The 22,666-nt window shown below is 40.8% G+C and overlaps 1 protein-coding gene and 1 pseudogene across 11 annotated transcripts in view; both read left to right on the top strand.

Moving 5' to 3' along the window:
- LOC6502768 (transcription factor SOX-6) overlaps nucleotides 1-22,666 on the top strand; it is a 437,528-nt gene that overhangs the window by 236,720 nt on the left and 178,142 nt on the right. The window contains exon 1 of one of the 11 annotated variants that reach the window (XM_044717626.1): nucleotides 1,111-1,128. The exons of the other annotated variants lie outside the window; for them this stretch is intronic. Within the exon in view, the coding sequence (XP_044573561.1) occupies nucleotides 1,126-1,128 (3 nt within the window). The 5' untranslated portion in view covers nucleotides 1,111-1,125. Of the gene's footprint in view, nucleotides 1-1,110; nucleotides 1,129-22,666 lie in introns of those variants that run through there. 11 annotated transcript variants of the gene reach the window in all.
- Nucleotides 14,893-16,663, top strand: LOC26515548 (annotated as a pseudogene).

The raw sequence follows: 22,666 nt of genomic DNA, 5'->3' as shown, positions 1-22,666 counted from the left end.
AAACGAAAATGTTTTTTAAATTTTTTTTGGAAAAAAAAATTCCGTCCGCGTTTGCCTCATTATACCCTTGAAAACGGTCTTATAATTTTAGTCGAGAGTGTGCAACGCAGCTTAGGAGACATCTCCAACCCTATAAAGTATATATATTTTTGATCAGGATCACCTCCTGTATCAATATAAGCAGGTCCGTCTGGCCGTATGTCTGTTTGTATGCAAACTAGTCTCTCAGCTTTAGAGCTATCGTGTTGAACCTTTGCACACATCGTTCTTTTGTTTGCAGGCAGTATTTAAGTCGGAACGACAATATCCTATAGCTGCCATATAACTAATTGATCGGAAATGCCATATCTTTGGTGTTTTTGAAGTTAGAGGGTTGGGACTTTCCATACATTTTATATTTGGCCACATATTATCAATATCTTATGTAAAAAATTTCTTAACTTTCTAACTAACTAAATAACTTTCTGTCTAATTTCTTCATGTTCCAATTTCCAAACAAAATCATTCCTCTCCGAAGTCAAAAGGTACAACGGTTTCATAAAACAGGAAAATCTTTGCATAAATTGCCTGAAATAAGACGCCAATCCAATAAATTGGGGTAAAGCAGAAACTGACTGAGGAGGGAGCAAGGTAGTTAACGCTGTAACTTTAAGCGAATTCGGACGGATTTCACCTGCACTCATTTCATATCCTAGATATTGAACCGTTGACTTAAGGAAAGAACTATATTAAATGAGAACCCAGAGTTCGTGAGACAATCAAGAGTAATTTGCAACCTTTCCAAAGCCTCACTTTTTGTTGCAGCAGCCACCATTACGTCATCCATAAAAAGGACAACAAACGTATTTGCAAGGTGTCCAAGTGCTTGCATGACCAGTGGCGGCGCTAGCCTCGTTGACGCTCAGGGCGAAAGACGCTTTTTACTGAAGGTGCGTTTCATATTGCCCGTCTGGAATAACAAATGCTGTACAATAAAATATTTCGCTTCATAAAGTCTGGCTACCTGGTCCGATATGAGGGGCAAGGGATATCTATCTGCAACTGTATTAGAATTTAATTCACTGCAATCAACTTACAAAAGATGAGTGCCGTCTTTTTTGTTAACTAACATTATGGGACTTGCGTATGGTGAGCAACTTGGCTGTATCATTTTACATTATAATAATTCATCAATCTTGTCTCGTACCAATTCTCTCTCATTTGGGCTAAGCCGATATGGTCTTCTTTGGACAATTTTTCTTGGGTCTACTAATTTAATTTTCATTTCACCCGAACTAACTCTAGTCAAAGGAATTCCACTAATAAAAGACTTTGAATATTTTTCCAATAAATCTTGTAATTTATCTTTATCTTCCCCAACAAGATCCGTATTTAATTTACAACATTTTTCATCATTTGAACAATAGTTTACAGTTTTTGATCTAAAAATTTCCAATTTTCCTGGTTATATTATAACATTAAATCCCAGGGACAGTACTTCTCGTAATAATAATGTCATTCTTCAAATACTCATTATCCAAAACATGAAACAAAACCTCAATACAATGTTGGTTAATTTTTGCGTTGCTAAGTATTTGCAATGTGCTACATATGCCGCCACTACCAATACCCTTTAAAATCAGCGGAGCCGAAGTTGATATACCCTTACAGCTGTGCCATTTTCGATCATTCAGTTATATGGCGGCTATTGGTTATAGTTGGCCGATCCCTATGAAATTTGGCAAATCAGATTATTTTGGCCAAAATAGAATTTGTTCCAAGTCCCAACCTCTAAATTAAAAAACACCAAAGTTATAGCTTTTTCGATCAATCAGTTATATGGCAGCTATAGGATATAGTCGACCGATCCCGGCCGTTCCGACTTATGTACAACCTGCAAGAAAATGAAGGATGTGTGCAAAGTTGCAACTCCACAGCTCTAAAACTGAGAGACTAGTATGCGTAGAAACCGACAGACAGACGGACAGACGGACATGCACATAATGACTCAGGAGGTGATCCTGATCAAGAATATATATACTTTATAGGGTCGGAGATGTCTCCTTTACAGCGGTGCACACTTTTGACCAAAATTATAAAACCCTCTGCAAGGTTATAAATATGAAATATGATTTTGTTGGGCCAAGCAGCTAAAGGCGAAACTGTTAAAAATAATCTAAAAGACTCTGAATCGGAGGAGCAGCGGCGGTCTTATCAGCAGTTTCTATTTTGTTTGTTTCTCCCAGGTTCGCATGCGCTTCGCTGGTATTTAAGGCGCAAGCGCATGCGCATTACCGCTCCTCGCCTCTTGCCCACCTAATGATAGACATCTGCATTATTCTGAACTTCTATTGCTAAGATTCGTTTCTACTTATATTTTTAGCATCAATTTGAGCGGCTGCATTTTTAAGGTTAAATTCAACCCTTAAAAAAATTTAAAATCGGAAAATCTGAACTGACACTTATCTATTTATTCGGTCGCTATTAAAAACAATCAATAGCGTAACATTTGGTGACGCCGACATGATTGCATCCCGGTTGATTATTTTGATCAGTATCAAAAAGTGCCACGGAATCTCGGTTGTTTTGTTGTTATAAACTTGCAATTTAATGGAGTCTGGAGCTGAAGCTACTGGCTCTGCTGTTTTAAGCAGGGACAGGATGTTGCGGAGACGAGCAGAGGTGACGTGCCAGGAAATGGGTGTCCTGCATCAGAAGGTCAAGGCTGCGATGTAGACCGACGACTCAACCATTCTTATTACTGCAGAAGGAATTGGTGGAGCTAAATTATAGCGAGATCGGAAGCGCTTTATATTGGAAATTCTCTCAGCTGGCTACGGACGTGCACGTTGATATCCAGGTGGAGGTTGCCAAGCGTTCTATGAGAGTTTCTGCGCACTTTACGCTTTTGGATGGTACCAGTGGTTGCCCCCGTTACCAATGCATTTAGCGGCGCCTGTGCCTCTGTTGCGATCTGTTGCAACTCTTTGGGAGTTATCCGACCGATTCAATGGTCATATGCGGGCCCTCATGAGTTCCGGCATGTCGGCCGAAATTAAAGGGTACTTCCTCATCAATGTTGCCAATTTCGCTTTTTGCCCGTCAAATCTGGCTTTTTACAAATGCGAGTTGCTAGAAAACGGTGGGCAACGGGAACTCTGGCTTTTTATTTTTGATAAATGATTTTTTTTCGATGTTTTTCGTTCGTTACGTTAAGTATATTTTTAAGATTACCTTTCAAAGTACATAAATATACCAAACATCTGACTCTGGTCACTTTAAAAAGATCTAGCGAGCAACGCGTCAGCTTAACAGAAGCATTACAAAAAAATTTAAGAATGCCAAAAGACTATAAAAAGAAAGTTCGGGATGCGTGGCTCAAAAGCGAAGAGTTCAAGGCTTGAGCTCGTAGAAACGACACCGACGAAAGGCGAGTTTTATGCAGTTGCTGCAAATGCACAATTACCGCGAAACTTTCCGATTTGCGCGCCCTTGCCGTGACAAAAAAACACAAAAGTGTTTCAAGCAGATTTTAATAATCCAACAAATTAGTTTTTTTGACTTTGCCGATCAAAACGATGGAACAGGAAGCGGGGAATTTTTACTTATGATGCTTACCAAAGCAGCAAATATAAACGAATTAATGGATATTTTAATATAAGACAAACAAAATTAAATTTACTATTAACTAAACCCAAAAAATATATGCTTTAAAAATAATTACTTTTTTTTGGCTTTTATCAAATTTTTTTTGGCTTTATTTCATGGTTTTTTACGTCAAAAACTGTTTTTTTTTAAGAAAAAGTTGGCAACACAGCTCCTCATCCAGATCATCTTTCAAAAGCTGGACGCTGCCACAAAGGCCAAGTAGGAAGACTCTCTAGCAGAAATTATGATGGCACCCTGCCAACTTGGGAATCTATGGCTTGGTTCTTGAAACAAAAGTTCCGTACCATTGAGACTGTGGATTTGGCCTCAGCTCCGCATTTGCCAGCGAATCAGGAGGGCTTCCGTAGGCCATTTAATAATCGGTCGAGCATGATCCTAAATGCTCCGTGTGCTTCATGTGTGCCCTGTGCGGCATCGTGGCACATGCTGTGTCTTCTTGCCCAAGGTTCCTCGCCTTGTCAGTTGAGGAACAATATATTGCGATCCGGCGTCTTGCCCTCTGCTTTGTTTGCCTCAAGTCTGAGCACTTAGGATGCTCATCCTCCCACTGCCCAACATGTAATCGCCGACAACACACTCTGTTAGTAGTGTACTTGTTAGTAGTGTACTAGTGAGACGCAGAATTAACTACGGATGGAGCACCGATCTACGTATTCTGAGGTAGTTGTGGCGTTTTGCATCTTGAATCACTACGTCCTGAAGGAATGCAGCTCCACTACTATTCTGAGGGTTGTGTTCGGGGCTCCGCTGCTACATCCTCTGGTTATTCCCTGAATGATGTTCTGATGTCAGGCCCCGTGATTCAACCTAAGCTTTCCATCCCTTGCTTAGGTTTCGGTCTCACATAGTCGCTTTTTGACGGCATACATTTGCAAAGTGTACCGCTGCGTAGGAGTCTTTCCAAGTGATAGTTTGCTGCAGTGCATTCTCTGGATAGATTCAATCCAAGACGTGAAGGTTTTTAAGCTCGACACCGTGACTTATGGCACAAAGCCAGGGTCTTTTCTATCCGTTGGCTCAATGCACCAGCTGGCTAAAGATGAAGATGCCGGTTTTCCCGTTGGCCCTCGTATTGTTTTCAAGGATTTTTATGTGGACGACCTCATATCTGGTGCCCCAACGAAGACCGAAGAGGCTGAGGTAATAGCTCAGGCATCGACCCTGTTGAACAAGTCAGTTCAGTTTCAATTAAGGAAATGGTGCTCCAATATGCCAGAGGTTTTGGAAGGAGTGCCCGAAGGTGATACGTTCACAAAGACTTTTAGATTGCCATGGGACCCTTCGGGTGACCTTCTGTTGTTTTCCTTTGAATTCCTTCAGCCCACCGCCAAACGAACCAGAAGATCTATCCTATCTTCCGTCGCTCGGTTTTATGACCCGATGGGCTTGGTAGGTCCGGTCATCACCAGGGCAAAGGTCTTTGCCTTATCATTTCTTCGTGACTAAAAGGGTTAAAGGGCTTATCCATATTGTGGCCGAAAGGCCAACCATCGAACTTCGCGCCAGGACCTTGGCTACTGCCCATAGATGCATATACAAATATAAAAAAAAAATTGTCTAGACCGTACCACCGTATCATATAGCTGCCAAAGGAAAGATCACATATACCTTAAAAAAATTAAAGATATTTCGCGTAGTGTAAAAGATATTGCCATAAATCTTTAAAATGATTATTTTGTATGCAAATTAAAATCTTTTTAGTGAATTATTTAAAAAAAAACTTGGTTATTTTCACTGTTACAATAGGTCAAACGTATTTTATTTACTATTGTTTGTTTTTTAATTTTTTTTGATTCAACTGCGCGATCTCGATCTTCAAAATGACTGCCAACTCGAGTTCTATGATCAATAATCAAACCTCGTCTTATGAGATTTATCCCAAAAATTGAGTAAGAGAATGACTCAAGAATGTCGGAAAAAAGGATGATGCAATTTTTCAATTAAATTTTAGATCAGATTTTGACCGGAAATTTACAATGTTGACATTAGCGGACATTTGTATCTGGGATCGCTTAGGGGATCTCTGTATTTACGTTAGAGGACATTTGGGATCACTTAGGGGATCTTTGTTGTTACGGTAAGTGTTTGGTGTGGACTGTGTGAAACTGATCTAGGTGGGATTCATTTGGAGGCGTAGCTGACCAAATATATAGCTGACCAAGGACTATATCGGGTCTGTCCAAGTTATTAAAAATTAGCTCTAAAAGTATCAAAGTTATTTAAGAGCCTTTAAATAATGTGCCACATATGTTGCATACCTTGATCAGGGTAAAAGCGCTTGCCGAACCGACGAGTATTTTCGATAGCCCCCATGGAAACGCGTATTATAAAAATTTAAATAAATACTGTAATCACACTCTGATAAGAGTCGCAGAGATAAAAACTGCCAAAGCACAAGTAGCCTTGCTGCTTCGCAATGCAAATTTGAGCATAAAGAAAAAAAGGAATCGCAAGGCTAATTTGACCTTAAAGAAAAACAAGAAAGGAAAGCTAACTTCGGGCGGAGCCGAAGTTTATACACCCTTGCAGTAATTTTATATTATTAGATATATAGCGGATCGCATATAGTTGGCCGATTCCTTATGAAAATTATTATTCCCAAAGAGGAATCCATACAAAAAGTCCCATCCTTCTAACTTGAAAAACAACGAAGTTTGCCCAAATTAGAATGCATAGAAAGTCTCAACCCTCCAACTTAAAAAACACCAATGTTATGGCATTTCCGATCAATTAGTTGCATGGCAGCTATAGGATATAGTCGACCGATCCCCGCCGTTCTGACTTTCCGAAAAAAGGATATGTGCAAAGTTTCAACTCGATAGCTCCAAAACTGAGAGACTAGTTTGCGTAGAAACCGACAGACAGACAAACGGACAGACGGACATGCTTATATCGACTCAGGAGGTGATCCTGATCAAGAATATATATACTTTATAGGGTCGCAGATGTCTCCTTCACTGCGTTGCACACTTTTGACCAAAATTATAATACCCTCTGCAAGGGTATAAAAACACAAACGGATTTAATGGATTTAAACAAAAAATTAAAAGGGGGATCGAGAAGATACACAACTAAAACTGTAAGTAACATATATAAAAAAAACTACAAAAATTAAAAAAAATGGCGTAAAATAAGTATTAATACAAAATAGCTCGATAAAACTTAGCTATTATTAATTCTGTATCATAAAATAAATCTGGAGCGACTAAGGATAGCGATATCGTCGGCAAACGTTGAAGTTGTTAGTTGTGCGTTCGTTGGAACACGTACCGAGTGCGCTTCCCTGTAGAGCTCCAGCTTCGATGATGTAGTCACCCGAAGTAGCTACGTTGCATCTCACTGAGAATACCCTATTTTATGATTCCAGTAGCTTGTGGGTGTATGTTGGCAAATACGTTTTAATTTTGTGCATGAGTCCATTAAGCCAAACTCGGTCGAAATCTTGAGATACGTCGAGAAAAATAACGCTACAGTTGTTCGAAGGCTGAGCGTATTTTGGATGTTAATCTGTTAACTTGCTTGATGGTTCCGCGGTTTCTTCGGAAGCCAAATTGGTGTGCCGGGATAATTTTTCAAACTTCCAGATGTGGTATTATGCGAATTAGCAAGCATTTTTCAAACAATTTAGACAAACAATATAGAAGGATTATTGGTCTGTACGATGACGGAGTTGTGTGGTCTTTTCCAGGCTTCGGTATCATTATTAAATAGTTTGCAGACGACCTCTACAGCGAATTTTGGAAATCTTTGGCGTCAGTAGTACACCCCCGGGAGCCTTTTTTGGTTTAAGCCCTCTTATGACTTTTTCGATTTCGTTCGGCCAGAATAAAGGTGCAGTTGGCTGAGGGGTTGCCTCTGGCTGAATGACTGGCAGGAGGAATGAATTTGAGGCAGGGTTTGGCTGGAAGACACTTTCGAGATGTGTAGCGAATGTTTCAGCTCGATCTTCGTCGCTGCGAGCCCAGCATCTCGAAATCTTTTTATCGGGGTGTTCGTTTCGATTGGCGCTAAGATTTCGGTGGGCCCTCCTCAGGGGATCTTTTGTGCTTGTTGGTGAAAGATTCTGGATGTACCTCAGCTGTGCCTTTTTTATTCCTGTTGGTGAAGAGCATAAGCCAGTTCGTTTTTGGCGACGTAAGGCTGAGGGGCTTGTCGGTTATTTCTGGGTTTTGAAGAAGCGATAAAAGTACAGGCGAATGGTCTGATGATAAGTCCGAGACTGCTTTGGCACTTATTAGATTGCAAGGTATGTTTTTTTCACCGCAAAATCAATAAAGTCTTGGAGCTTGCGTGAGTCGGTTGCCCAGTATGTGGGACTTCCAGGGGAAACATAGTCTGGTTTATTTCTCACATTTATAATTGCATTGTACAATTGCCTTCCTCTGGGATCCCCAGTGCGTATGTTTGGCGATGTAGTCTCCTGCGGCTCGATCACAAAGTGAATTGTAGAAATCCATAAATTGTCCTTCCGAGATTGAGAAACGAGGAAGGCAGTAAACGGCAGCGATTAAAAGGCTTCCGTTTCTTGACTGAATTTGTATCGATGTGGCCTGCAAGAAGTTTGTTGCAAACCTTTTGTGAAAATGGTGTTTTAATCGTTCTCTGATTAGAACTCCAGTTCCGCCGTGGGCTTTCCCATCTGTGCGGTAGATTGTGTATCCTCTTATTTGAAAGTTGTACTTGCTTGTAAGATGCGTTTTCACCAGTAGCATAACGTCAATATGGTTATCGATCAAGAATCGTGAGAATTCTAGTTTATGCCGTAAGACACCATTGGCATTCCACATTGATATTCGTAAAGTCTGCATAGATTATTGGGCTATATTACCAAGTTCTGGTTTTAAACAAGTGTTTGCTTGGTCGTTTTCATGAATGACATAAGCTCCATCATACTTTGTTGGAGGGTAAGCATCATAGTTTCCGTTATGCTATGTGGCTGTTCTGGGGCCTGTTGAGCGCTTTGTGAGTTAGGCTGAATTGGATTTTCCATTCCAGATCGTAGAGCATCGGCATAGGAGAAGCCGTTGGTGGTGTTTAGGAGACCGAAGAGACCGTTAGAGACCGTTGCGGTCGTTTGACGCATGCGACTCTTCAACTCCTTGTACACCATACATCCTCTATAGTTTGCCGTATTGTTGCTTCCGAAGTTTTCACATTTCTTCGCGGTACTGCCCTTGTTGGTAGTGGAGTTGTGGGCGTCCTCGTAGACTACATAGGCAGCCCGAAGTGTGCAGTATAGCCTAGTGTCTCCGTTTCGTTTATGTGTTTCTTCAACTGTGATTCTCCGATGCAAAAAATATTTCAGCTTGTAGAGCGACCTGCTCTCTGGCTCGAGCTTGACCTTGAAGAGGGGTTGAGGCTTTTTATCTTTGCTAAGAATGTTAATAACGTTCTTGGCGGCGAAGCCCTTTTCCTTAAAGGCGGTTTTTATTTCCGCGGCGGTAACATCGAGTTCGATTCCCTTTACTACCACTTGTATGTCCTTGCTCCTTTTCAGCTGGTAATAGTATATAATATAACTATATATATATATATAACTATAATATAATAGTTTTTCTAAATAATTTCTATCTAACGATTCGGAAGTGCTCTTCAGTCTTGGTTTGCATCTTTGTTTTATGGATGTTCCCTTTGATAAGAGGGACTGTTGAGCGATCAGCGTTTTGATAGCGACCGAATTAATAGACAAGGGTCAATTTTAATATTCAATTTATTATTGGTCATTTAATAACAAGTACTAAAAACCTAAGAGCTTGCGCAGAAGCTTCACCAAAGCTCCCCAAAGCGCATACGCTACAAAAGAACAACAAATTGCATGCGAAACTGGGAGACAAAACAGAGACGAATACACAGGGCCGTCGAGAAGACATGTCGGGCCCCGGGGCATGGATTCCTCACGGGCCCTTTTTCGTTTTCGTCCCGCTGCCCCCCGGTCATTAGACCCCGCTGCCGGGCCCCTGTCCATTGCGGGCCCCGGGAAAATTACCCGGCTGACCCCCCCTCTCAACGGCCCTGCGAATACATGCTGATAACAACAGCTGCAGCTAAGCATTTTATAATTATTTTACATGCATTTTTTTGTGGCTGCTTGGCCCAACATCCTCCCCCCATTGAAGGGTGGGCCTTCAATAACAATGTGGGAAGGGGCAGCAGTCACATTATTGCAGTGGTTATTCCGTGGGTTGTCTCCCCAGCTCAGCGCGCAGACACATCCCGTGATAGATCACCGTGGCCAGAAAACACCCAGCCAAATCGAGTATTCTGAGCAATGGGGAGCCCGTGACCTGACTGGATTTCGCCAGCCGACAACAAGTCAAAGAATAAGCCGGCTCCAATCAGCAGGTCCACTCGCTGCTTTTTGTGGAAGTTGGGGTCAGCTAGATCTATATTGCCAGGAATCTTCCAGCCCGAAGCATCTATGTCATGGCTAGGCTGATAGTCTGTAATATGTGAAGCTACAACAGCCTCAATTTCCACTGAATAAGAGCTAAGGCGGGACTTAACACACACATTAACAGATGCTCCATCCGTTTCAAATACAGCCCCGCCGAAACCGGCCACCGTTGTGGAGCATTTGAAGCAGCAAAGCTGAAGTTCACTTGCCAGCCGCGACCTGATGAGATGCACTTGTGAACCGGAATCCAATGAAACACGGCAAGGCAGGAAGGCTCTAGATCGACCACGAACGAGTACATTGGCTGTTGGCAGGAGCACAAGCTCGGCATTGCGATCCTGGGTCACAACAGTGTTAATTGAGCGGGATGGGTTCGCACCAGCGACTGCACAGATGGGACGTGAGACTCGTGCGGGTGAAACCTGCCCACGAGGGTGCAACAGAATATGATGACGGTGATTGCACGTCGAGCAGCGGGAAGCGGAGTATCCGCAAGCGAGATGGCCATCCTCCAGACAAACAAAATAGCGAGTCAGACGCCGCACTTCGTCTTACCGTTCCTCAATTGGCAAAGCACTGAACTTTGGACAAGAAGGAAGCTCGTGCGCAGAAACACCACACAGGGCGCAGAGAGCAGGACTGGTGTTAATAACCATGCACGAAGATCGGTTATTGGACGATCTTCTTCGGCCTACTTGGTTAGCTGGTGAATACGCCGCCAAAGAAAAGTCAACGCTTTCGAGAGTCCGTCACCTTTGCTCTAAGAATCGTGCCATGGACTCCCAAGATGGAAGCCTGTCGTTGTTTCCGGCGAGAGTGTCTTCCCACTTGGCCTTTGCGGCAGGATCTAACTTCTGCAGGATTATCTGGATAAGCAAGCATCCTAGGATGTCAGCAGCTGATCCGGAACTCATAAGAGCCCGCATATGCCCATTGAACAAATCTGATAGCTCCCGCAAAGTACCAACAGACCCTGGCTCGACCACACGAAGCTGCAGGATCTCATTAATGTGAGACTGAAATATTAAACGCCGATTACTAAAACGATTGCGCAATAGGTCAAGGGCCACAACGTAGTTCGCGTCAGTAATTTCCAGAGCTCTCACCGTATCCAAAGCTGACTCGTGCAGGCATGAAATGAGCCAATGCAACTCCGGCGGAACCAGGGACATATGACCTAGGTTAAGATACTCCTTTATAAAGGCCGAATACTAAGCGCGCAGTTCGGGCTGATGAGACAGTTTCCTCTTCACCGACTGGAAACGACGTAGAGCCTGTGAGTACAAGTACAATAAACCAGAGTTATGTTGCATTGGCAACCTGACTGTGTAGGCACCACCTTCTAACCGCACGAAGATCTTAATAAAGTGACTCTCGGTTCTTCCTTTGACGCATTCACAATCCGATCGGTGCAGGTTTCCACTTCCTAGAACTGTCGATGAAGTTTATTGAGCCGCTCATCTGAAGGGCATTTTTGGCAGATTAGTCCCGACAGCTCAGCTGCCATGAGGACCTTACAATTGTCAGGGCCTCCGCCTCCACAAACAATACAACCGAGCCAAATTTTTTGGATTAAGGGCAAACCAGGAGACAGATGAATTTGCCCCATACAAAGCAGCTCGTAAAATAATCCAGCTCCAATTTGCAAATCATATCGCTGATGCCGGAGAAAATGAGGATAAGCTAGCTTTACATTGGCGGGAATTTTCCAAGAGCTGTGAACGTCCAATGCAAAATTGTGCTGAAGGTCGTTATGTTGGAGGCTACGATCGCATTTACTTGCGCCGAGTAGTCAGAGCATTGGGATTGCAAGCTGACTTGCACCGAAAACCCATCTATAGAAAACCCTGCTTCACCTATACCGGATACAGACACCGGAGACCATCTCTTCTGCAGCTGCAGCTGGTTCGCCAGCCTTGAATTGACTAGGTGTAAATGTGAGTCAGAATCGAGCAGAATAGACCAGAATATTTACCAGAATATTGGAAGTGGCTAGCAGCACCACATCACCAAAACCATTCTTGGCGACAAGAAACAGCGTCGCTAGATGCGGAAACCTCAGGAGAGGGGTGTTGGCCTTGAGCTGGCGAATTGCCACCAAAATGCAGCACACTATGAAGCCTGCGCCCACATGCACGGTAGCTTTATGCATTGAAATGCCGAGATAGGTGCCCAAATTCAAGGCACTTACGGCGCAAATCCAGTCGCCTAATTTCGCCTAAACGATCCTCAGGCGACACGCTTAAAAACCTTGGCCAGGAGTTTATTGTGTGAGAATGGCCATCACAAATCATGCATGCGGAAGAGTTTGTGATCACAAATGCAGAGTTTTCTGGATGAAAAGGTCTACGCCGTCCTACCGCAAGGTTTGGTGCATATGATGTCGTCGGCAAATCCATGCTCTCCAAAGTCCGGCATCTCTGCTCAAGGACACTGGCAATGGAATCCCAGGTTGGAATGGAATCCAAGGCATCTGAGTCAGCTTCTGCAACAACACTTGGATTATGATGCAGCTAGCAATCTGCTTTGTTGTGCCCATGCTTGCAAGGGCTCGCATATGCGAATTAAATTTATCTGCAAAGCCTCGTCGACGATGCGGATTCTACGGCCCCCAGATGCAGTATCTCAACATGAGCTTGAAAAATAAGCCTGCATTAATAAACCTTTTGTTTAGATTGGAGCTGCTAACGTCGTCATACTTTTTGTCAGTGAGCTCCATCGACCCAACAGTCTCCAAAGCAATTTCTCGATGGCAAGACCGCAACCGTTGAAGCTTCTCGACCCGACTTATGAATGCGTTTGTGTCCACCATGGTCGAGAGCAATGGCCGGAAATCAATCTACTCCGCATAACCTCGACTAAAAGTGGGAAATGGCAGTGGAAAGCCTGGAAAGTTTTGCCGAACGACGCATAAAAATTGGTGGCAGAAGTTGCGTTGATCAGCGTCGAACTCGCCGGCAACAAACTGGAGCGTCGCATAATCTCTCCCAGGATGAATCATGCCTCCCTCGCCGCATCGTTGAAGTTGACGCGCAGATCGCTCCTGAGTTCTGAAACATCCAGCTCGGAAAGTTCCTTGAGTGTGCTCTTGAAATCCGCGAAGATGCCTTCCAATTCGCTAAGCCGCACATTTATCATCGCCTCTGGAAATTTCTTCACTGCTTTCAGGGAGGACAGCAATCCTTGAGGGTCTCCGAAAAGGACAACTGTACTTTGCACTGCAGGAATACTTTCCTTCCAGGAGAGACACAATCGAAAAAAGGATTCATTTTCGCAACAAAAATATTATTTTAGGTCGTGTATTTATTGTCAGCTCACGACCACCTGTGCAACTTCTATATGAGGGGGTAATATATGTATGAGCGATTGTAGCACTCTGCAAACAGCGTATGTGTGTATGTCAACAAATGCTAATATTTCGCGCAAAAATCAGAAACCAAATAATGTTTTTTTAATTTGTTTATATTTATATATTTTAGACTGCACAACTCAAATTTTCAATGGAAAATATTGTAACCAATTGGGGTTCACCAAATGTTCTGTTACCGAGCGTTTTCGGGAGCTTTATTTAATGTTCTAAATATTGACTTATATAAAAAATCAAGCACCTTTAAATTTCTATGTAGGAATACAATTTATTTAAATGATTTGGTTTATATATTGAAGATAAATAAACGGTTGAAGACCGAATTAGAATGCACGAGAGCGGGCGAAGCGAATAGAGCGAGCGACGCGAAAAGAGCGGGCGACGCAAACACAACTAAAAAGAAAGTGACGTCACGAATTCAAGAAATTAATGCCAAACTTTCTTGTTTTCAGCTTGCTTTCAAGACAGCCATCCTTTCTTGTTTTTAGTTTTAGTTTTGTTATTCACGCGTAAATGAGAAGTTAGTGAGAAGACGCAGATGAAAATGACGCAATAAATAAAAAGGTACAATGCGGCACAGCGGCTAACCAAAAAAAAAAAAATGATAGTATGGCGTTGTCAGTAAGAGAAATCTCCGACCCAGTTCTGTTCTTAAACGACCCTCTAAAGAGCAGAACCAGTTCTTTTCTTAAACGACCCTCTAATAACAATTGATTAAATGGGTAGCAATTGGAGAGATGAAAATAATTTATAGATATTGTAAGGCTTTAAAATACACTGGTGAAGCTTGCAGTTTGTGGATTTCCAACAGGCTATTCAAATGAACGAGACAGAAAATATTTAGATAACCAGATCTTTCAAAACTTCCTTTCTTTTTTTGCATTTTGAACATCCGTAAAATAATAATTTGATTAATTTTCTTCCAAACATAACCCTGCTCTGCATCTTCATTCTTTTACGGTGTTGCTTCTATTCTCGCTCAATAGAGATTCTTATCTCTATTCTTTGCAGTTTACTAAATCCCACTATTCGCTCTCTTTAATCTCCCTTTTTCTGTTTCCTGGTACAGTGGTTCAAGGCACGTCAATAATGAACCCAAAAAATATTAATAAACAAATTATTCAATATATCACGAGACAGACTTTAAAAGGATTCAAGGAGTTGATCAACAGTTTTCGTAAAATCATTGACCAAATCTGTGCGCTCGACACACATATTAGTAGTCTTTAGAAATCTTCTTTTAGTGAAGTGCTTGTGGCGAATAATCTTCATCCTACTCAGCCGACAATTATGCAACCGCTTTTATCTCTGGCTTGGCTACCGAACATCTCAGAATAAATGAGCAATTGTCTGATACGTCCTCTGTGGCATCGCTTCAAGTAATACCATCAGACCCAATAATGCAAACCCCCTTATTAACTGTATTCTTTCTACTGTATTCTTATAGTTTTCTAATAGTCAAATTCGATGTATCATCTCTATATTATAAAGGTTCTATGATTGGTTTTTCTTGTCTCTTAAACATGTGCGGCATATTTTGTACTGTATCTTTAAACAGCAAAATACATTTTTGGAAAATGTATAATTCACTTAATTTACCCATGAAGAATCGTGGTCCAGATGCGCATAACGAAATATTATTGAATCATGATTCTGGATTTATATTTTTTGCTGGTTTTGTGCTATGGCAACAGGGAGAAAAATTGCAAAAACAACCCGTGGCTAAAAATGATTTTATAATATTGTTTAATGGAGATTTATACAATATTAACAAATCGCTGTCTATGTCAGATACAACATTGTTGGCGAACAGCATTTCCGAATGCCATACCCATGAAGATTTAGTATCCCTAGTCAAAGTATTGGAAGGACCTTTTTGTTTAATTATTTATAATAAGCTCAATCAAATGTTATACTTTGCACGTGATACATTAGGAAGAAATTCATTAATTATTAAACGCCATCAGTCTGGGTTAAACATATTAAGTACCTCGCGTCATTATAGCAAAGAACAATTGTCTTCAATTGAATTGCCTCCCTTGGGCCTTTATCAAATACGAGTTAATGATTTATCATCATGTGTACTATACCCATGGCAACCAATTAACGAATATACGGGACAACTTATTCGCATTCTTGATCTAACACTGAATTGGCAAACAAAAGTGAAGAAAATCATATCGCCTTCTTGGCTACTAAGTCATGAAACGCAGTTATGCTACGAATTCTATAAATATGATTATAGCGACAACTTTAAAACATTGTATGATAACTTGATAAGCCAACCTCAAATAAAGCTGGCTCTCGACAATCTGGATATATTTCTATGTGCCTCGGTTAATGCTCGTATTAAAAGTAAGCCCCCATTTTGTTGTGTTTGTCTAAAAAGTAAACCAACTGAATGCAGATATGCTAAAATTTGTATTTTATTTTCCGGCGGAATCGATTGTACTATTTTGGCGTTTTTATCTCACAAATTACTTCCAATAGAAGAAACAATATAGCTTATAAATGTTGCGTTTGAACGTATCTCCGGTCCAGGTACTTTTGAGCAAGCTTGGAGTGTTCCGGACCGGAAGACTTCTTTAAAATCTGTTAATGAGTTAAAGCGCATTTGTCCAGGACGGTGCTGGACGCTCTTGGAAGTCAATGTAACTCGGTCTGAATTGACAAACATCCTTTCTACACATATTAAACACTTGATATATCCACTCCAAAAGATATTAGATGAAAGTTTTGGTTCGCATCGCATTCTTCTAGTTCAACGTCTAGAGTCGCCATTATAGGTAGTGGAGCGGATGAGTTATTTGGTGGATATACTCGCCATCGTAATTCTTATACTCGTTGTCATGGTAATGAAGCAGTCCGCCAAAATGCGGTCAAAACAGCTAGAAATTTAGCTAGAGATGATCGTGTCATTGCAGACAACGGAAAAACAGCTCGTGCCAGTTTCCTAGAAGAAAACTTTGTAGCATTTGTAAGATCTTTGGAACCATATCAAAAATGTTGCTTTGCTTTTCCTGAAGGTATCGGAGACAAATTACTGTTAAGATTGTACGGATATAGATTGGGGCTGACAGATGTTGCATTTTTTTAAAAAAAGGCTATACAATTTGGTTCCAGGATTGCAAACAAGAAGCAAAATGCATCGCAAAATTCAGACATTTTAATATTTTAATCGTTACATATATATGCAATCTTATTTGATTATTTGTTAATCGTATTTGAAATATATTGTTAAGCTAAACGCATAATAGTTCTTCCTTTACCCATTATAGTCTTTACAGAAACTTGGCTAAAGCCGGAGTTCTTAAGCTCCGAAGTTTTTCCAAGTAGGTACACCCTTTTAGATGTGATAGAACACCTCCAATATAATAATATCCAATTACCCAACCTTATATTTGGTCCATCTTTCGATCAAAGTGGTGTATTATCGGATCTCCTCAAGGTCAAGCCCGTGTATTCGCCCGGCTTGATGGAGTACCAGGCTCCTTAAACTCTTTAATCTGTCGCTAGAGACTTCGATCTTACTCTTTATGTGGAAGAAATCTTACATTATTCCCCTGCATAAAAAAGGGGAAAAATCCGACGTTGCAAATTATAGAGGCATCTCTAAATTATCAGCAATACCAAAGCTTTTTGAAAAACTTATCACTCCACATTTGCAAGACCTATGTAGTTCAATATTTCCGTGCCAACATGATTCATGAAACACCACTCTACCACTACCAACTTATTCCTTTGGCGCGGATAGTTTCGGGAATGGCTTACAAACAAAGGTAATTTACACCGACTTCAGTAAAGCATTTGACTCTGTTAACCATTCGCTTTTTATAAGTAAACTCAGTCTGTTGGGATTCTCAACTGACCTCCTTATCTGGATTTCGATTTACTTAGCTGGAAGAACCCTGTTTTTATCTGTGTCTTTTTTAATGATATTACCTCGCGTTTAGTCCGCGCAACATCTGGGGTGCCCCAAGGAAGCCATCTTGGACCCTTACTTTTTACACTGTTTATTAACGACATGCCCTTTGCCTTAACTATTTCACTTGTACTTATATACGCTGATGACGTTAAGCTTTGTTTTCAGTATAAATTCACTATCGTCAAATCCAGTTTTATTAAAAGATGGTCAAAAGAATTTAATGACCCGTACTTAACAATAACTTTATAGACATCATTGGTCCGTCCGATTCTAAGGTATGGATCGTGTGTCTGGAGTCCTCAATACGGAGTACACCCAGATCACATAGAATGTGAATAAAAAAAATTTCTTACTTTCGCCCTTAGGAGACTTAACTGGGATGCAAATCTTCACCTCCCTCTTATCATAGTAGACTTTTATAAATCAACTTACCATCATTAATAAACCGTAGAACGATACTGTACTATTTATGGTACACAGCCAGCATTTAAAAACACGTTTAAATTTTAACGTTCCTAATAGAAAGACTAGACACGTTTTTCATTCTAATGTACGAAGATTTGCATGCTTTATCATAACTTCATAAGCCAAGATTTACACATATGAAAATAGTTCTGTATTGAATAAACATAAATTGAGAACATTTTGTCCAAGTTCCCCTGAATCAATTAATTTTAAATGATTTGTGATCATATTCAATTTAAGCCAGGTTTTTTAAATTTAGTTTTTAGTGCAATGAATTTCCTGGTGACCCAGTAACGTCACATAAACGATTCACTGAGAGAAAGTTCCAGAAAATTATTATTAATTCGTAACTTTTTATTTATCTGCAGCACAATAAATGAATCCAACTTTCTCAAAAAAAATGGATTCATTTCTGGAACTTTCTCTCACAAATTCGATAAACTTTCTATAGGCGCAATGGGCGGTTGGGCACGGCCTCTTCCTTGTCGAGGACCTGAGGCTGAGTATTCTTGTTCATACGAATTTTTCCTAGTGTAGGGAAAGGCGTCCTTGCAGATGGTGTCGGAGGAGACACCTCCGACCCTATAAAGTATATATATTCTTGATCAGGATCACCTCCTGAGTCGATATAAGCATGTCCGTCTGTCTGTTTCTACGCAAACTAGTCTCTCAGTTTTAAAGCTATCGAGTTGAAACTTTGCACACATCCTTCTTTTGTTTGCAGGCAATATATAAATCAGAACGTCTGGGATCGGTTGACTATATCCTATACCTACCATATAACTGATTGATCGAAAGTACCAAAACTTTGGTGTTTTTTAAGTTAGAGGGTAGTGTTTATTTGCAGGCAGTCGGTAAAGTCGGAACGCCCGGTCGACTATATCCTATACCTGTCATAGAACTATCGGAATTGGCATAACTTTGTTGTTTTTTAAGTTAGAATGATGGGACTTTCTGCGGATTCCATTTTGGGCAATCTTATTTGTTCTGCCAAATTTCATATTGGCCGACCATATCCTATAGCCGCCATATGACTGAACGATCGGAAATGGTTCAGCCTTAACTGCAAGGGTATATCAACTTCGGCTTCGGCCGAAGTTAGCTTTCCTTTCTTGTTTCATTCTTTTAATAGATATTTCATTGAAACTTATCTGGTATCATATCTTTGAAGAGCATGGACTCCTCGGACGCCAGTTGTCCTTGGTCCTTTATGAGGGCTGATGCCCCTCATCTGCCTGGACTCCTTGGTTTGGTTCTTTCAGATGTAATCGTAGTGAAAAGCACTGGACTGAAATGACCCACGCAGTGGGATACTTGCTGAAACCTGGATCATCTTGGATTTTGGTGTTATTGAATATTACACTCTTAGAAGCCACCTTTTCAGAATGCCACGTTGGATAGTGAAGGAAATACTCTCATCTTTCCTGTTTTTCGTCTGTCGTATGTTACGTCTGAACGCTTTTCTTTTCAGTGTCTCACGGGGAGTTAGATATGTGCGCTCACTTATCGCATTTGGAATGTTTTAAGATTTAAGTATCTTCAACAACATCTTAATGCATTCTTCCCGTGTTGTGTTGCAGCTTTCCGATTTTCAACCTTCCTAAAGTACTTCGACGTGTAATATTCGCCACACTTAATCATGTACGAATCTTAGCCGCAACAAGACATTGGTGGGAGTCAATGTCGACAGGATCGCACCTCGATGCGTGCCTCACATCGATAACATGGTCGATCTTATTTCTTGTCAGTCGATGTGAAAATCCAGTACTACGAACTACCATATTATACGCTGCTCCAAAACCCTCTTAATTTGAGCCCATTGCTCGAGGTGGTCTTATGTAGATGAAGTCGCCCTACAGTGGCACCAAGCAATGGGGTCGACGGTGGTGTCTTCTCGTCGTACCTTGGCATTAAAGTCCCCGCTCAAGGGTCATTATAGTATAAACAAAAGAGAAGAATGAATTACGATCAGTTGAAAAATTCTGTTTGCATTGAGATATATATGATTGATAACAAAGATTGCGGGAAATAAAGTAGTTAGGTACGGATGCATATTCAGAATAATGGAGTGAGGGTCCTTGTTTAAAAAACTTTTATATGCTAGATTTTTTGTTATGAAGTCTTCAAAGTTTCTTAGTAAACCAAGGTGGATGACATTGTGGGTGAAATTTCAGGCACAAAAAGCTACAGTTTCTATTTCTAAAAATCACTAAAAGCAAATCCAGTGCGTGAAAAATAAATGAGTCTACTGAAATTACTGAAATCAGCTTAAAGAATTAAGTTGGTATATTGCCTAGTTCCCAGTCAGTCTTTTTGATATGCGGATAGTTAATGGTGTAGAGTTCTCTAACTTGATTATTTGCTTGAGATGGTCTGATGATGGTTTTTGGAGAACCCTCCCACTGGTGTTTTCGCCAGTAAGTTCGTAGAAAGGGTGAAATACTCTTATAACCATAATCACCAAAATTATTCTCCGTGGTTAATCCAACAAATAGACGGGAAAGAGAGCGCCGTGGAATATCCCGCGAGGCACGGTAAGCCCAGTTTCCCTAGAGTTCGCATACTAGCGTCGGAATTTCTCTCGAACTTAATTCTCTTAACATATGCTTTCCACCTAGGGGTAATTTGATGGAGAGAACTGTTCTTTTACCCCTCAGACCACGATTAGCCAGCATCCCTAGCAGAGAAATAACCATATCGGAATCTGTTACCAGACACCCTCACATGAGGAGTTGTATTAACTGCTTGTAAGAAATTTTGATAAGAATGCAAATGTAAAGAGTAAGCTTTATTTTAAACCTAAAAGAACCCAAAACCTTATATAAAAAATTGTGCCCTTCTGAACAATGCCGAAGAAGTTAGGCTCCACTTCTTCGTGATTGTTAGAAGATAGGCTCCACTTCTTACAGAACCCCATATTCAAGCTGCTTTCCATTTACTTAAGTAAGGCAATAAACAATGAGCTGGTTAACTCAATCACTCACCTCATCGGCGAGCATACGTTTCACTTAACGTCACTAACCAAAGACAACGTGATTCCTGTGAGCATAGTCTTTTGTCTTGCAGCTTTTATTTCAGTAAATAAAAAATGTAATGCATATACACATACCATTATCCTTCATGAGGGCAAGGTGCACCCTCTCCTGAGAAATACTTCTGTTATACCCATCAGTTTGGTGCTCAGACTAAACAGTTAGGTTCCTGTGAATTATTCTCGTATCTTTTTCCCTCTTCTACCTAGTTATAATGTGAGTGGAATTTGCGGTTTTCAATATTTAAATTTATTGTGTACGATTTGACAATGATCTTAAGGTACAATATAAAAATATGTTCTGCTCTCAAGTGCGTCCGCAAAAAGACTAACTGTAACGAAGCAGCCACCATCAACATAATTTAAAAACAGGAAAGAAAAGCTTAAATGGGGCGGAGCCGAAGTTGATATACCCTTGCAGTTAGGGTTGTGCCATTTCCGATCATTCAGTTATATGGCGGCTATTTGATATAGTTGGCCGATCCCTATGAAATTTGGCAAATCAAATTATTTTGCCCAAAATGGAATCTGTACCAAGCCCCATTTTTCTAACTTAATTAACAGCAAAGTTATGGCAATTCCGATCGTTCTATGACAGCTATAGGATATAGTCGGCCGATCCTTATGAAATTTTGTAAATAAGATAGTTTGGTCAAGTATAACATGTGTAGAAAGTCTCAACTCTCTAACTTAAAAACACCAAAGTTATGGCATTTCCGATTAATCAGTTAAATGGCAAGTGTAAGATTTAATCGACCGATCCCGGACGTTCCGACTTATATACTACCTGCAACGAAAAGAAGGATGTGTGCAAAGTTTCAACTCGATAGCTCTAAAACTGAGAGACTAGTTTTGTACGGTTTTGAAACCGACAGACAGACGGACATGCTATCGACTCAGGAGGTGATCCTGATCAAGAATATATATACTCTTTAGGGTCGGAGATGACCAAAATTATAATACCCTCTGCAAGAGTATAATAATCATAAAATATTTAGCTGCAGCGGTTGTTATCAGCATTTATTCTTGTCTGTTTGTCTCCCAGTTTCGCATGCGCTTTGTTGTTATTTATAGCGCATGCTCCCTTTTGGGAGCTTTGGTAGAACTGCGCAAGCTCTTAGCTATGCACTTGTTGTTATTCATTATTGATTGGAGCGGCATACGAGGTGTGTTCAAAAAGTAAGGTGACTTTGTATTTTCAAGAAAAACTATTAATTTATTTATCAATATTTATGTTGTCCCTTTCAAAGTAATCCCCCTCAAATACAATACACTTATGCTAACGGTTTTTCCAATCCTCAAAGCACTTCCCATAAGCACTTTTCGGTATAGCCTTGAGCTCTTGCAGCGATGCAGGGTTTATCTCTTTAATCGTTGCAAATCTCCGTCCTTTCATAGGTCTCTTCAGTTTTGGGAACAAGAAAAAGTCACATGGGGCCAAATTCGGTGAATATGGTGGCTGAGGCATTATTGTGGTGTTGTTTTTGGCCAAAAAATCTCTCACAAGCAAAGATGAGTGAGCAGGGGCATTATCGTGATTCAAAAGCCATGAATTGTTTTTCCACAATTCTGGACGTTTCTTTCGTATTGCTTCTCGCAAACGGCGCATAACTTTCAGGTAATACTGTGTATTGACCTTACGACCATATGGTAAGAACTCCTGATGCACCACGCCATGGTAATCGAAGAAAACAGTGATCAAAACTTTGACATTTGATCGAACTTGGCGTGCTTTTTCGGTCTTGGCTCACCTGGGCTCTTCCATTGGGACGATTGGGCTTTGGTTTCGATATCATAACCATATACCCATGATTCGTCACCAGTTATGACCCTTTT

Source organism: Drosophila ananassae (assembly GCF_017639315.1).
Source record: "Drosophila ananassae strain 14024-0371.13 chromosome 4 unlocalized genomic scaffold, ASM1763931v2 tig00000054, whole genome shotgun sequence".
NCBI lineage: Eukaryota > Metazoa > Arthropoda > Insecta > Diptera > Drosophilidae > Drosophila > Drosophila ananassae.
This window is presented reverse-complemented; position numbering and strand designations above follow the sequence as displayed.